This window comes from Lutra lutra, chromosome 3 (genome assembly GCF_902655055.1).
Source record: "Lutra lutra chromosome 3, mLutLut1.2, whole genome shotgun sequence".
Taxonomy (NCBI): Eukaryota; Metazoa; Chordata; class Mammalia; order Carnivora; family Mustelidae; genus Lutra; species Lutra lutra.
The window spans coordinates 41,745,352-41,759,971 of NC_062280.1; the positions used below are offsets into that span (position 1 = coordinate 41,745,352).

General features: G+C 40.2%; 1 protein-coding gene across 3 annotated transcripts in view; it reads left to right on the forward strand.

The window, feature by feature from the left end:
* The window catches only part of TRPM8 (transient receptor potential cation channel subfamily M member 8), a 97,643-nt gene that overhangs the window by 29,106 nt on the left and 53,917 nt on the right, over positions 1-14,620 (forward strand). For all 3 annotated transcript variants that reach the window (XR_007126097.1, XM_047722946.1, XM_047722947.1), the window contains exons 4-8: positions 181-337; positions 1,873-2,050; positions 5,002-5,174; positions 11,430-11,604; positions 12,624-12,691. Coding sequence is in view for 2 of the 3 variants with exons in the window: in XM_047722946.1 (XP_047578902.1) it covers positions 181-337; positions 1,873-2,050; positions 5,002-5,174; positions 11,430-11,604; positions 12,624-12,691 (751 nt within the window). In the remaining variant the exon portion in view is untranslated. The remainder of the gene's footprint in view (positions 1-180; positions 338-1,872; positions 2,051-5,001; positions 5,175-11,429; positions 11,605-12,623; positions 12,692-14,620) is intronic.

The following is a 14,620-nucleotide window of genomic DNA, read 5'->3' on the forward strand; positions in this document are numbered from 1 at the left end:
CAGCAAGATAGCTTTTAAACAATCCACTGAGATGATGACTATAGTCTGAAAATAGGACTTGATGGCCAGATCTCTGTGTTTATTTAAGCTAATAACGTGTAGTTTATTCTAAAAATGTGATGAATGACTCAAGTAGGCTTAATGAAACCAGTTCCTTCTTGTCAATATCATCCTGCTCAGGGACAATGTGTGCAAGTGTGGCTACACCCAGAGCCAGCACATAGAAGGCACCCAGATCAACCCAAATGAGAAATGGAGTTATAAGAAACACACCAAGGAATTTCCGACGGATGCCTTTGGGGATATTCAGTTTGAGACTCTGGGGAAGAAAGGGAAGGTAAGCAAAGGTTATCTATTTTAGCTGATTCACACAACCTGAACTCCCTTGAGTTACCTTGAATGGATTCACAGGATGGAGGCAGGAGATATGGGTAGTCAATGCAAAAACCACAAGTCAAAAAGCAGTGATTAGAATATGTACAGCTGGAGATGTGGTATATATACACAATGGAATACTATGCAGCCATCAAAAGAAATGAAATCTTGCCATTTGCGACGACGTGGATGGAACTAGAGGGTATCATGCTTAGCGAAATAAGTCAATCGGAGAAAGACAACTATCATATGATCTCCCTGATATGAGGGAGAGGAGATGCAACATGGGAGGTTAAGGGGGTAGGAGAAGAATAAATGTAACAAGATGGGATTGGGAGGGAGACAAACCATAAGTGACTCTTAATCTCACAAAACAAACTGAGGGTTGATGGGGGGAGGGGGTTGGGAGAGGGGGGTGGGGTTATGGATATTGGGGAGGGTATGTGCTATGGTGAGTGCTGTGAAGTGTGTAAACCTGGCGATTCACAGACCTGTACCCCTGGGGATAAAAATATATGTTTATAAAGCTGTAAAAAAAAAAAAAAAGAAAAAAGAAAGGATGAATACCCAAGTTTTGTAGCAACATGGACGGGACTGGAAGAGATTATGCTGAGTGAAATAAGTCAAGCAGAGAGAGTCAATTATCATATGGTTTCACTTATTTGTGGAGCATAACAAATAGCATGGAGGACAAGGGGAGATGGAGAGGAGAAGGGAGTTGAGGGAAATTGGAAGGGGAGGTGAACCATGAGAGACTATGGACTCTGAAAAACGATCTGAGAATTTTGAAGGGGTGGGGGGTGGGAGGTTGGGGGCACCAGGTGGTTGGTATTGTAGAGGGCACGGATTGCATGGAGCACTGGGTGTGGTGCAAAAATAATGAATACTGTTATGCTGAAAAAATTAAAAAATTAAAAAAAAAAAAGAATATGTACAGCTGGAAAACTCAGCTCATGACTGGCTGCCGCCCAGAGGCTTTCCCTGAGGACATGGCAGGCATGGTGGTATCCTCAAATGCCCAGGAGTCTCTCGTCTCCATGGCATCACCAGCCCTAGGCAGCTGGAAACCTGGGACTCCTCGCATCTCCAAGCCCTGTGTTTGCAGCCCTGGAAGGTGGCACACTGCTGTGTCTCTTCCCAGGGCCCCATACCCCAGGATGGGCCACTGTTACCTCTTGCCTGCCCATAACTCCCCTCCCTCAGTCTTGTCCCTCGGTGTACAGTCAACACTGGCGCTGGAGGGTTCCCCATCCCATCCTGTTTCTACTCTGCTTCAAACACCTCACAGGTTCCCCATGACCTTTAGGGTAAATTCCCGAGTCCTCCAGCTGGCCTGGATGGCCTGTCGGTGGCACCACCCCTCCCCAGCCTACTGATTTCCTTCCACGTTCTCGTGGGGACCCGCGGTAGCTGCTGGCTCGTACACCTCGCTCTTCCCACAGGAGCAGGTGGTTGGGAGGACAGGTGCCCACCCTGACACTTTCCTCTTCCCCGCAGTATATCCGCTTGTCCTGTGACACGGACGCGGAGACCCTCTATGAGCTGCTGACCCAGCACTGGCACCTGAGAACGCCCAACCTTGTCATTTCTGTGACTGGTGGTGCCAAGAACTTCGCCCTGAAGCCGCGCATGCGCAAGATCTTCAGCCGCCTCATCTACATCGCGCAGTCCAAAGGTGCGGGCGGTCCCTGAGGGGCGGGGACACTGCACCGCCTCTGTCAAGGCTGGGCCCGGTTGTCTTCGGGAGACGGAACTGAGTCCCCAAATGCAGTTCATGCGCAGAATATAGACTCTCTAGAAGTACATGATTAATCATGATCTATTGAAAGCAAGATCCTCGAATGGACAGACAGGGAGATCTGGCAGGTGGTGGTGAGGGGTTTGGGGTGGGAGGTGATGGTGGGGGGGGGGTCACAGGTTAAATCAAGGTCAAGGTGCTTCCTTGTGGGTTCTTTTGTCTCCTTGAATCATCTAAAGTTTTCATTGTGTGGCTTCTACATATAAAATTTTACCCAGAAAATATACTCTGGCAAATCAAAAAGGCAAGTTTCATTTCTTTGCTCTTTAATTTTGAGATCACTGATGCGCCTTTGGAAATAGCGATGGTGCTTGACAGGTTGTAAGCACTAGGTAAGAGTTTCATTGAGATCAAGATGAGTAACTGTAGCTTTGTTACCTGAAATATTCACCATAGTGTTGCCTTTCTTAATTTTTTTATTATGAAAAACTTCAAACCTACAAAGAAAGAATCATATAAGGCACATCCTTATACCCTTCACTTAGAATCACAAATTATTAACATCTTCCCATAATTGTCTTATTACTTTCCAAAAAGAGTCACATGTTAGGATTTTAGATTTTTTATTTTTTTTTAAGATTTTATTTTAATTATTTATTTGACAGAGGGAGACACAGTGAGAGAGGGAACACAAGCAGAGGGAGTGGGAGAGGGAGAAACAGGCTCCCCGCCGAGCAGAGAGCCTACCAGGACCCTAGAATCATGACCTGATCCATAGGCAGATGCTTAACAGCTGAGCCACCTAGGCACCCCCGCATGTTAGGATTTTTTAAAGACTCATTTGAGAGTAAACTGCCGGCATCATGACCCTTGGCTCTAAGTATGTCGGCATGAACCTCTCAAGAACAGGGATGTTCTCTCACATAACCCAGTACAATTTTCAAACCGGAGAAAGTTAGCTAACCAATGCTATTATCTAAAAAAAACAGTCCATATTTTATTTTTGTGGATTATTTCAATATTGTCCTTTTAAGCAAACAATAAAGAACAAAACAGAAACTCCATAACAAAAAACACCCCCAAACCAAAACCACCCACAAACCCCCCAAACTGAAAAGCAAACAAACAAACCCCCTCCTTTTTCCCCTCCTCAGTGGACTCCATTGAACTTAGCTTTTCATTCCATAGCAAACCAAAGAGCTTTTTTTCATCTTGGATTGCTCTGAAGAGTTTCTTGGTCTTTTAGGCCATTTTGAAGAATATAGGCAAATCGTTTTTGCAGATGGTTCCTTCATTGGATTTGATGTTTTCTCACGATTAGGTTCAGTTTATCAAGGTCTACTATTTTAAAAATGTCTTATTAAGAATACTAGTTAACTAGCAGAACATAGGACACATGTCTTCTTTTCTTTTTCTTTTTTTTTCTTGCCCTCTTTTGTTAGATTTATTCCTGTGTATATTACTTTGTTGTTGACATCACTATTATAAAGGTACCTTTCATTAAAAACTTTTTTTATTGTGTTATGTTAGTCACCATACAGTACATCATTAGTACTTTTTTTTGATGTAGTGTTCCATGATTCCCTGTTTTCTTTAAACATCAAGAAGAATGTTGTTCCCATTAGTTCTCCCTTTCCTGACCCACCAGAGGGAGCTGCAGTAGGAGGTTACTTTGTTTTGAAACTGACCAGCTCGGCTTCCTTACTACTAAATCCTGAACACACATCGTTCATTCAGAATACTTCTTAAATGCTTACTATGTGTCAGGAATTGTTTTAAGTGCTGGGAATATAACAGAAAAAAACAAACAAACCAAAAACAGACAAAAATCCTTGGCCTGGGTACTTCCAGTCAGGTGAAGGGAAGGGCTGGTGCTGGATTTCAACAGTCTCATGTCCTCTCTGTTGGCTTCACTTCCCCTTGCCTGGTATGAAAGGGGAACATTGAGAGCTAAAATTGTCTAGAGGACGGAGACTGGGTGCCGAGGGTCTGCCATTCATGTCGTGTTAGAAATGGTTGCAGGGATCGGGGAGGACAATCCTAAGGACCACGCTGCATTTACCTCAAAATATTAGAAGGGCATTTATGTGTGAGGTGACTTACCTCGTTCCTTATCGTTGAAGACAGTAGTAAATTACAGAATGGAGACAAATAATGAGCAAAGGGACTTTCTAATAACTGGGGGAGAGGGCCGCCTAGAGACTCTAAGGCCTTCCATCACCAGAGCTAATCAAGGCTTGCCAGTGACCATCCTCAGGCTGGATTCCCGCCTGGGTAGTACATTAGATCTGGGTGGCTTCCAACTTTAGATTCTATCATTATGCTAAATAATATTTTATAAGTATTTTCTTTTCTTCATTTCTGAAAAAAAATGTGCAAAACCCTTGACATTGTGATAATCTTCAAATGTAAACCTTAAAATACCGGTGTGCAAAATTGTGTAATTATAAAGTAAAGCTACATGGTAGGCACCAGGGTCATGGCCCCAGGGTAGGGGTCTGGGAGCAGAGTGCTGGTTTTTCATAGCAGCCCTGCCTTAACTTGCTCTCAAGCTCCAGCCTGGCTTTATTATCTATAACAGAATTTACCTGCAAGGCTGGTTAAGGATATAGATTCCCTGGCCCCACCCACGGAGGATCTGATGATTTAGATCAAGAGTGGGGCCCAGAATTTGGATCCTTTTAAAACTAACATCTCTTAGAAATGCCTCTAGAGATCCTCCTCTCCTTCCTCTTCATAGGGTCCCCAACAAAGCCCATTGCAAGGGGTGGCTGGCAGTGCCTTGTCCTGGTGCTCACATGGTAGGGGCTTCTTCAGGGGTCTGTGAGCACAGGATGGGAACCTTACTCAGAGCCAGGTGAGCATTTGCTCTCCTCCCTCTTTGACAGGCGCCTGGATTCTCACTGGAGGCACCCATTATGGCCTGATGAAGTACATCGGGGAGGTGGTGAGAGACAACACCATCAGCAGGAATTCAGAGGAGAACATCGTTGCCATTGGCATAGCAGCTTGGGGCATGGTCTCGAACAGGGACACCCTCCTCAGGAATTGTGATGCTGAGGTATGTGACAGGAAGAGGGATGGGACAGGAGGAGGTCTGTGAAGAGAAAGACCATGGCATGGGGCTCTGGTCTGAACATTGTGGCTCTGAGATGGGGACAAGCTCATAGGGAACTTAACCTTACAAGGAGCACCTTTGGGACAGACAATTAAAAACAAGGTTGACACGGGTACCTGGGTGGTATAGTCGGTTAAGCTTCTGACTTTTGATTTTGGCTCAGGTCATGATCTCAGGGTCATGAGATTGAGCCCTGCCTCTGGCTCTTTGTCTGTCTCCCTCTCCCTCTATCCTGTGCCCCCACCCCTGGCCAATGCTTTCTCTCTCTCTCTAAAAACAACAATAACAACCCCCCCCAAATACCAGCAACAAAAGCAACAAAAACTCCCCAAAACCAAAAACTCTCCCCAAAAGAACAAAAACCAACCCAACAAAAAGAGTGACATGATCAAAGAAGTCTTGCGAAAGAGTTACTAAAAGGTGTGTTTTGTTTATTAAAATTCTTCCTGACAATATTGTGTTGAAGTCAGATTCTTTATTCGTTATAACCATGACTTGAGTCTGTCCCAACAGGGCTCAAGCCTTGGGAACCATACCTTTATTGCTTGGCCACACTCACAAGAATTGCTGTGAACGCTGGTTAATTTGGCTTTAAGAGAGCTATGAATTGTTTTCTCCTTAAAGTTTCCTATGAGCATATTTAGAAAGTAATCAACACACATTTCATGGTATAAATGCAAGGTAGATGGATGAGGTTTTTTAGCAAGTGAGAATTTTGAAAACAGCACTTCTAGTGAATTGAAAACCTCCTTAAGCATTAGGTGATGTCTACCTAGAAGCTTTGGACCAGATGCTCAGAAATCCCAGTTTACTCTACACCTTCTTCCACCTGGGACTCTTTGGAAGTTTAGATGGTAAATGTTCAGGATTTTTAGAATTATTCTGGTTCTTTTTACTTTCTATCTTTATTTTAGAAGATTTTATTTATTTATTTAGAGAGAGTGAGCATGCATGAGCAGGGGGAGGGGCAGAGGGAGAGGCAGAGAGAGAATCTCAAGCAAAGTCCACACGGAGCATGGAGCCAGATGTAGGGCTCGATCTCATAACCTGAGCTGAAATCAAGAGTCAGATACTTAAGTGACCGCCACCCAGGCGTTCCCGGGTCTTTTTTTTTTTTTTTTAATTTTTAAAAATGATATTACTTTTGTGCCTGGTAACATTTTTGAGGTATATAAGGGACAGAGGAGAGTATGGAGCCATTTCCAAGCATCTCCCAGGAGGCAGCAAGGCGGGGTGGGAGGAGGAGGGCTTTGCAGAGAGAGTAGACTAGGTGTGAGGAACTTTCCTAGCTATGTAGTCTAGAGTGAGTCTGAATTTTTATAAAAATACACTTGTATTATTATGGGATGGATTAATTGTGCAGAGTGAATGGTAGATTTTGTTGTTGTTTATAGATGCTCAGCCAGGGGTAGCAAAATCATCTCCCATCAAATGTCAACTTCAGGGGTCAGAGTGGCCTGGGTTAGGATTCTGAGGACAGGGGCAGGCTGGGTGGGAAAGAATGTAGTGTTTATCTCTTAGCCATGTTTGTACTGGGCGTTGGCTTAGTGTTGTATAATCACCATTGCCGTGTGGATACATTCCATATATGAATTCATAGAATCACAAGAACAACCCCATAGGTAGGTACTTCCCCCCCTGCTGGATTGGAACAGCAACAACAAAAGACTTCAGTATTTCTCTGATGGCATCCTTTATCAATAAGTAAAATGTGAAATGAATATGTAAAGATTAAACAGAGAGTTCTAATCACTTGGAAATTAAGAAGAAAACAAATAAACAACATCTTGCTAAATAACTATTGTTTCAAAAATGAACTTTCGGGACACCTGGGTGGCTCAGTTGGTTAAGCAGCTGCCTTCGGCTCAGGTCATGATCCCAGCGTCCTGGGATCGAGTCCCACATCGGGCTCCTTGCTCAGCAGGGAGCCTGCTTCTCCCTCTGCCTCTGCCTGCCACTCTGCCTGCCACTCTGTCTGCCTGTGCTCGCTCTCTCTCCCTCTCTCTCTCTGACAAATAAATAAATAAAATCTTAAAAAAAAAAAACTCTCTCTCTAAAAAAAAAATGAACTTTCAAAAATATAATCACAGATCACTTAGAAAGCAATGGAAATGAAAACATTATATGGCCAAAGCTGCATTCAGAGTGGAATGCATAGTCCTATAACACTTATTAGCAAAAATCAAGAAAATAATTCAATAATAATTGAATAATATCTGACATTATTTAGTCTTCACAACAATGAAGTGCTACTATTACCTTCTAATTACAGATGAGAAAACTAAGTCATAGAGAAAGTAAGAAGTTTTCTTTATTCACATGGCTTGTAAGTGCCAGAGCCATGGTTCACAGTCTTTTAGCCACCACAGTGTTCAAATTAATAGGTTTGAAAATAACACCACTAACAACACTTGAGACGGAGGAAAACAATAATATTCCGTCAGAAATAAATTAATTAGAAAGAAAAAATAGGAAAAATAGAACTCTTATTTATTCTCTGAAATAATTTTAACAATATAAGGAATAAATAGGACTAAATCAAATATAATAATCTAAATCAAATATAATAATAAATATTGAGAAAAATTTTACAGATGCAACATACAACTGTATGTCAATACATTTGAAAATCTCATGGAAATTTATACTTTTCTGTAAAACCATAATTTCCAAAAGATGATTCAACAAGAACTATAAAATCTGATTAAATGAATTATCAGTGAATGAGCTTAAAGTTTAGGGAAATAAAAATCTTTACAATTGCTCTGGGCTAGATGATTTCACCCAGAAAATTTAAAAAAGTGTGTTAAGAGTTAAATTAGGGGCACCTCGGTGACTCAGTTGTTTAGCATCTGCCTTTGGCTCAGGTCATGATCCCAGGGTCCTGGAATTGAGCCCTGCATTGGGCTCCCTGTTCGGTGGGGAAATTGCTTCTCCCTCTCCCACTCCTTCTGCTTATGTTTCCCTCTCTCGTTTTATTTGTCTGCCAAATAAATAAATAAAATCTTAAAAAAAAGTTAACTTAAAATATGGTTGTAGTCTCCAACACATATAGAAGCATGAGATCCTTATAAATTTCTGCAGAAAGATCAAATCTGCACCCTTTCTGGAAAACCATTTCAAAATTTGTATCAATCACTTCTCAGCCTTTAGGCTAAGATCAAGTGCAAAATTTGTATCAGGTGCATGAAGACTGTTCATACCATACTTATAAATATCACTAGAGAATTTAATATTTAATATTTAGACAAACATTGTTTAAAATATTTCTAATAATATCAAGAATTAACATAAGCCTAAATATCTAATAATATCAATAGAGGGATCTTCAGGTAGCTTACTGTGTAAAGAGAAAGAAATTTGTGCTAAATAATATTTGCAAAGATTTTCTGATAATATAGAAAATATTTGCAATTTTAAGTAGAAAATTATGAAAACAATGTAAATTAACCTATATGTCTAGGAAAGACAAAGTGCACTAAAATCTTGATGATTATCACTGAGTTGTGGAATTAAGCATGATTTTATTTTTTCTCATTCTTTTCTATATTTTCCATGTTTCCTACAATGAGTATGTATTATTTTTAGATATTCAAATTATAACACTAGTTTTATTCCTTTTACAAGTCTGTTCATGATACTTTGGTGAGTTAGGGTAGTCTACTAGCAAACCGATATGATTTTATGGTCAACTTCTTTGTTTCTTTTCTGTCTTCCCTGGAAAACAGTGCTTGGTCTTTTGCACAAGTTGAACCCAGTAATTGTTTGCAATAACTTTGTTGGCCATATCTTCCCATGTGGTTTTTATTCATGGCTTCGTTACAAACCCCACTACTAGTAGATGGGCTCTACCAGAACCCAGATTTAGCTGAACTGAAACAATACCAGGTACTGAAGTTTTATTCATTTGGAGTCTGTGTTACACTGTCAGAAGTATTGTTGCATTACATATACACAAAAAAAGGCTCATGCCTCTACTATTGTTATCTAAACTTTAAATCCCTTTGTCAAAGTACAACCACATATGGGTGCCTGGATGGCTCAGCCATTAAGCCTCTGCCTTCAGCTCAAGTATCAAGTGCATGAAGACTCTTGTGGTCCTGGAATCAAGCCCTGCACTGGGCTCTGTGCTCAATGGAAAGTCTTCTTCTCTCTCTCCCTCTGCCGCTCCCACTGCTTGTGCTTTCTCTCTATCAAATAAATAAAATCTTAAAAAGTACAACCACAAGGCAAAACAGCACAAAAAAATGAGTGTGAAATTTTATTGTCACACTCATTGAGTGGGGTCATATTAAAACCCAAAACTGATGCAGGAAAATTGAAATCATTGGAATATCAAGTCTTCTTCCAGTGATAGGATATATCCCTCAATTTATGCTAGTCTGTATCTTTGAGGAAAATTTTACAGTTTTTCTCACTAGGACCTACATATTTCTTCTTAATATCGTTTCTAGAGATAATGGATTTTTGTTATTATTGTGAATGGGGTGTTTATTCAATGTCATTTTGGAAGTGATTTTCATGTAAAAAAGGATTTATTTGTTGTTTTGAATCAAATGTTTTGAACTCTTTTTTTTATTCTAATAGTTTTTTAGTAGATTCATTTGGTAGTCTGTGTTTGTAACCATATCACTGATAAATAGTGTTACTTTTAAACATAACTCTTCCATTTAATTATACCTTGCATTTTTTGCCTGGGCTAGAATGTTCAGACTAATGTTAAATAACAGTGATGATAACAGGTATCCCAATGGCATCCAAAATACCTGGTATCATAGTGGTAAGAATGAGACTAGTATTTTTACCGTAGACAGAATTTGGTGAAAGCTTCAATAAACATTATTTTAAGAAAGTACCATAAGGCATCATCCTTTTATTTCTAGTTTATAATTTTTCTTTTTAAATTGAGAATGAACATTGAGTACCAAATATCTTTTCGCATCTGTTGGGTTGCTATTTTTTCCCCCTTTAATTCATAATCTAATGGACAGAGCTCTGGAAACAGTGTTACTTATTCCTTAATAAACTAATTAAACTGAGTTTAAATAGCCAATGTTAGGAGTTTTATATCCTCATTCATTAGAAAGCATGGTCTTTGGCTTTCCCTTTTGTGATTCTTTCCTTGTTAAGGTTTTAGAATTTGTGTCTGTAAAAGTGTAAGTGGAGTAGGAATGCTTTGTTTCAAGAAGGTTTGTAGGGCTCCTCTGTAATTGCCTGGATGCCTGTCTTGCCAATATTATCCTATCTGTCATTTCCAGGACTCTCCTGAGTAGAGCTCCTGGCTGGGGGAGGACCACTTTGAGAAGAGAACTGTAACATTTGAAATTTTTTTTCATTCTTCCTTTGTTCTGATTGAACATATATAGCATTAATAGAGTCAGTAACCTTCTTCTCCTCATCGAATTTTCAACTTCACTTGTATTCTTAGAATTCAGTTTGAACATCTTTTAATATAGCCCTAATCCTTTAAGAACTAAACACCTTTGAATGGGACACAGGGTTCAGGAGCTTCTTTGTTTATGCCCCCCCCCAGCTATTGTTTATTCTATGGCATTAAGTGTTAGGACAAAGTATCTGTTTAATTGTTTCTTTTTCTGGTCCTATAACTATGGACTTCTAAAGAGCAGAGACCCCATCTTGTTCATTTTCTAATTCATAGACCCTGGCCAAAGTCTTGGCATATGATAGAGTCCAGCAAATATATATGTGTTTATGTCAATGTCTTCCTCTACCTGCATCTACACACACACAAATATAAGTCTGTGTATGTATGTGTATGTATGTGTATAAAACTACATGTACATACATACATGTGTGTGTGTCTGGATACACACACATACATACGTTAACATACATACACACATACTTCCTTGAATGCTATCTGTTTCAATGAATTTATACAAATGAGCACAGGGCAATGGAATAAGAACTGAATTGGGAATCTGATCCTTACACCGTCACTGGCCATTTATGACAATGGGTAGGTGACCCAACCATTCTGAACCTTCAATTCTTCATGCTTAAAATGACATCCTGTACTATAAGACCTCTAAGACCCTTCCAAAAGCTTAGGACTTTGGGAGGAGGCATCAATATATTTGAACCTGGTGGTTAGCCTTCATAATAACATGTAAAAATGTTATCATGCATGTTGGCCAACAAATAAATCTCAAAAACAAGATTCTCTGTGCTTTTCAGGGATATTTCTCAGCTCAGTACATAATGGATGACTTCAAGAGAGACCCTCTGTATATCCTGGACAACAATCACACTCATCTGCTGCTCGTGGACAACGGGTGCCATGGACATCCTACAGTTGAAGCAAAACTTCGGAATCAGCTGGAGAAGTACATCTCTGAGCGCACTATTCAAGGTCAGGATTCAGAAAGTGGATCTTAGACAGACCTAGTATCAAGAGCAGTAGCAGCAGCACCAACAATGGTAGCCACCACTCATTAGGTGAAGCATGGTGAACCCAATTAGGTGTCCTGTTGCCAGAGAGGTGCTGTTATTTCTCTTCTTTCTTTGACATCCTAGGACCGTTTCTGCCAACGTGTGGGAGCATAAATGCTGCCTTGTTGCACTCTGGTTTGCAGTACAGAAAACCCACTGTCTCTTCTTCTGCTAGACAACATTCAAGAACAAATAAGATCCATACTGGCAAATCTGAGCTTATGAAGCAATGTAGTTAGCTAGGGTAAAAATGATAAAAGCCAACCCATTAGGTCAACAGTTGGATGGGTTATGTGTTTGAATCCTGGTTATTTCTATATAGTAGAACCACCTAAAATATTGGTTTCAAGGGAAGAATGTAGCAGTTGAGTGAAAGCCTTTATCTGGTATGGGAAGTGACATATTCTCTCTGTTTCACCACTGCTGAGATGTTGGTGTTGAGATATGTCTTATTATGGAACAAGAGTACCTCACAAGGTAGTGATAGACTCCATAACAGGGATATATTGGAGAAGTTTTCAACATCTTTTTCCTTTTTCAGTGGGACATACATGAAGGAAGGCATTTATATATGTAATACTCTTTCTTGAGAGAATACTTAGTTATGCAAATTTGCCACCCACTCAAGAAAGCATAGGATTATGCAAATTAGCAAGAGTATATTAGAAGGATAAACTTGAACCTGGTCTAATATTAGCAAAAGTAAATCATTCACAGCCTTTAGCATTTTAAATATCAGTAACAAATCGCAATATGACCTATGTCATACTGGTTTGGGGTGTGAGACACATCTGTCAAGATCAATGGGGAGATTTCAAGTCTGAGATCTGCAGTCATCACCCCACACCCTGGGAACAGAAGCTCCTGATATGCTTCTTCCTGAGATAGATGAATATTTCTAATGAGTCCAGAGTCAGTTTTATGTTCTATGCCTTATAGATTCCAACTATGGTGGCAAGATCCCCATTGTGTGTTTCGCCCAAGGAGGTGGCAAAGAGACTTTGAAGGTGAGTCTTGGTTTGGTTTTCTAGAAAATCGATCAACAAACTAAACCGACAGATTTGCTTTGGAGCTCACGTTGATCTAATCTGACTAATTTCTTTTACTATAGCAAGTAGGTAGTAGTATTTTCACCACACAATGTTCCCTAGCAGTCCAGAGGAGACTTTACAAGAACATGAATAGCTTATATACCTAATATTGGCTTTGGCCATCAGCCCACCAAAGAAAAGAGTTGATATTAACTCCTACAACTACAGATCATAACCAGCATATATATTGGAAAATCATGGCCACCCCATCTGCATGGAGATGAGCTGTGATCACACACAGAGAGGCTACTCTCAGATGGGTTTCCCAGACCACCGAAGGCCCAACCACGCACTTCCTGGGCCTGCAAGGACTCCACCCATAAGAAGGAGCCCCGAGTCCTAAGCGACTCTGGGATCATAGAAATCTTCCTGGACAATTCTGTACCTCCAGTGTTGAGCAGTGGAGGAGAATTGTGCTCCCCACTCCATCTGTGTTACTCAGATGTTTTTGAGTTCCTCTTATCACCAGCCAGGCTTCTGCTTGACCTTTCAGAAGGTATCAGTGTGATTGCATACTTGTTGGTATTTGAAGGCACGCACACCATATTGAAGATCTCACTGTTTTAGCAATAGGCCCTCACAAAAAATTGATTTTTAACTCCTTTTAATTAATTTCCATGTTCATTTGCCTATCCTCTTGTATCCTCTATCCTGTATATCACGATTCTTGGTCCTTTCCACTCCCTCCCAGAGTCTCCTTCTAGAGTTACAAGTAATTCCCGGTGAAGTTATTTGGACTCCTAATCTAGCACTTTGTTTATCCTTTTATATAACAATGGCCTTTCATTCATTCATTCATTCACTCACACATATTTATGGAGCACCTGCTGTGAGATATCCTGCTGAGACCATTGTTAAATGAAAGTTTTCAGGGAAAGACTTTTCAGGGAAAAATTAAAGATTTTTAAAAAAATTGTCAGCACATGAATCCTTGAAGAGCAGAAGAGGAAGAGAGGAGGAGGGATGGAGAGAAGGGAATTGAAAGATGGTTATGTTTCCTAGCTCTCTTTCAAATTTTTGATTTGGAATTCTCTGATTTCCAGAGAACCACTATATGTCCAGGCACTGTAGTTCTGTGGCATTCCCTTCAAATGACTGTGTGGCCAATAACCACGTCCAGGACAGGGGATGGGAGAGAGGAGGGACAGCTTCCTGTCTGATCATCCTATTCTGGCCCCAGTATGTGGACACACCGGTCCATGGGGCAGGCAGTGGGGTGCAAAGCTGGAAAAACCCCTCAGCTCGCCAGGATGAGGCACCAGACACTCTATGGGCGACATGTCCTCCGGGAAGGTGTTCAGTCTCTGCTAAGGATAAAGGCTCCTTGGTTTCTTCTGTGCATGTAGATCACTGTGTCTTGCTGTTAAGTGATTTAAAATTCTTAAGACTTAGAATAGCTTCTGTGGTTTTGTAAAAGAAATAATAAAAATGTGGTGTGTATATATCTGGGAAACAAATTTAATTTTATTCTCTTTTCATAAAAAGGGCAAGGAAAATTATTTGGGAATTATAAGGGATATACATGTCAACATATGTGGCTACTGCTTTGAAGGTATTTTCATACTTTAAAAGTATGAATACTGATAACCTCTGTCAGATAAGCTGTCAATGATAATATTGAATACCATTTTAGGACTTGTAATGCATATCTATGATGTCAGTATTTGGAATGATCGATTTTGTATATATCGATATTTTAAGCACTTTTTTATTGAGAACTTAAGCTCATCACATGTGTCCTTATTATAGGAATTAGTATTAGCACAGGCTATAATACAACTGGCTTATGTTGCTCATTTATAGATAGTTGCAAACATTTGGTTTGCTTCTGATTCATATAAAACC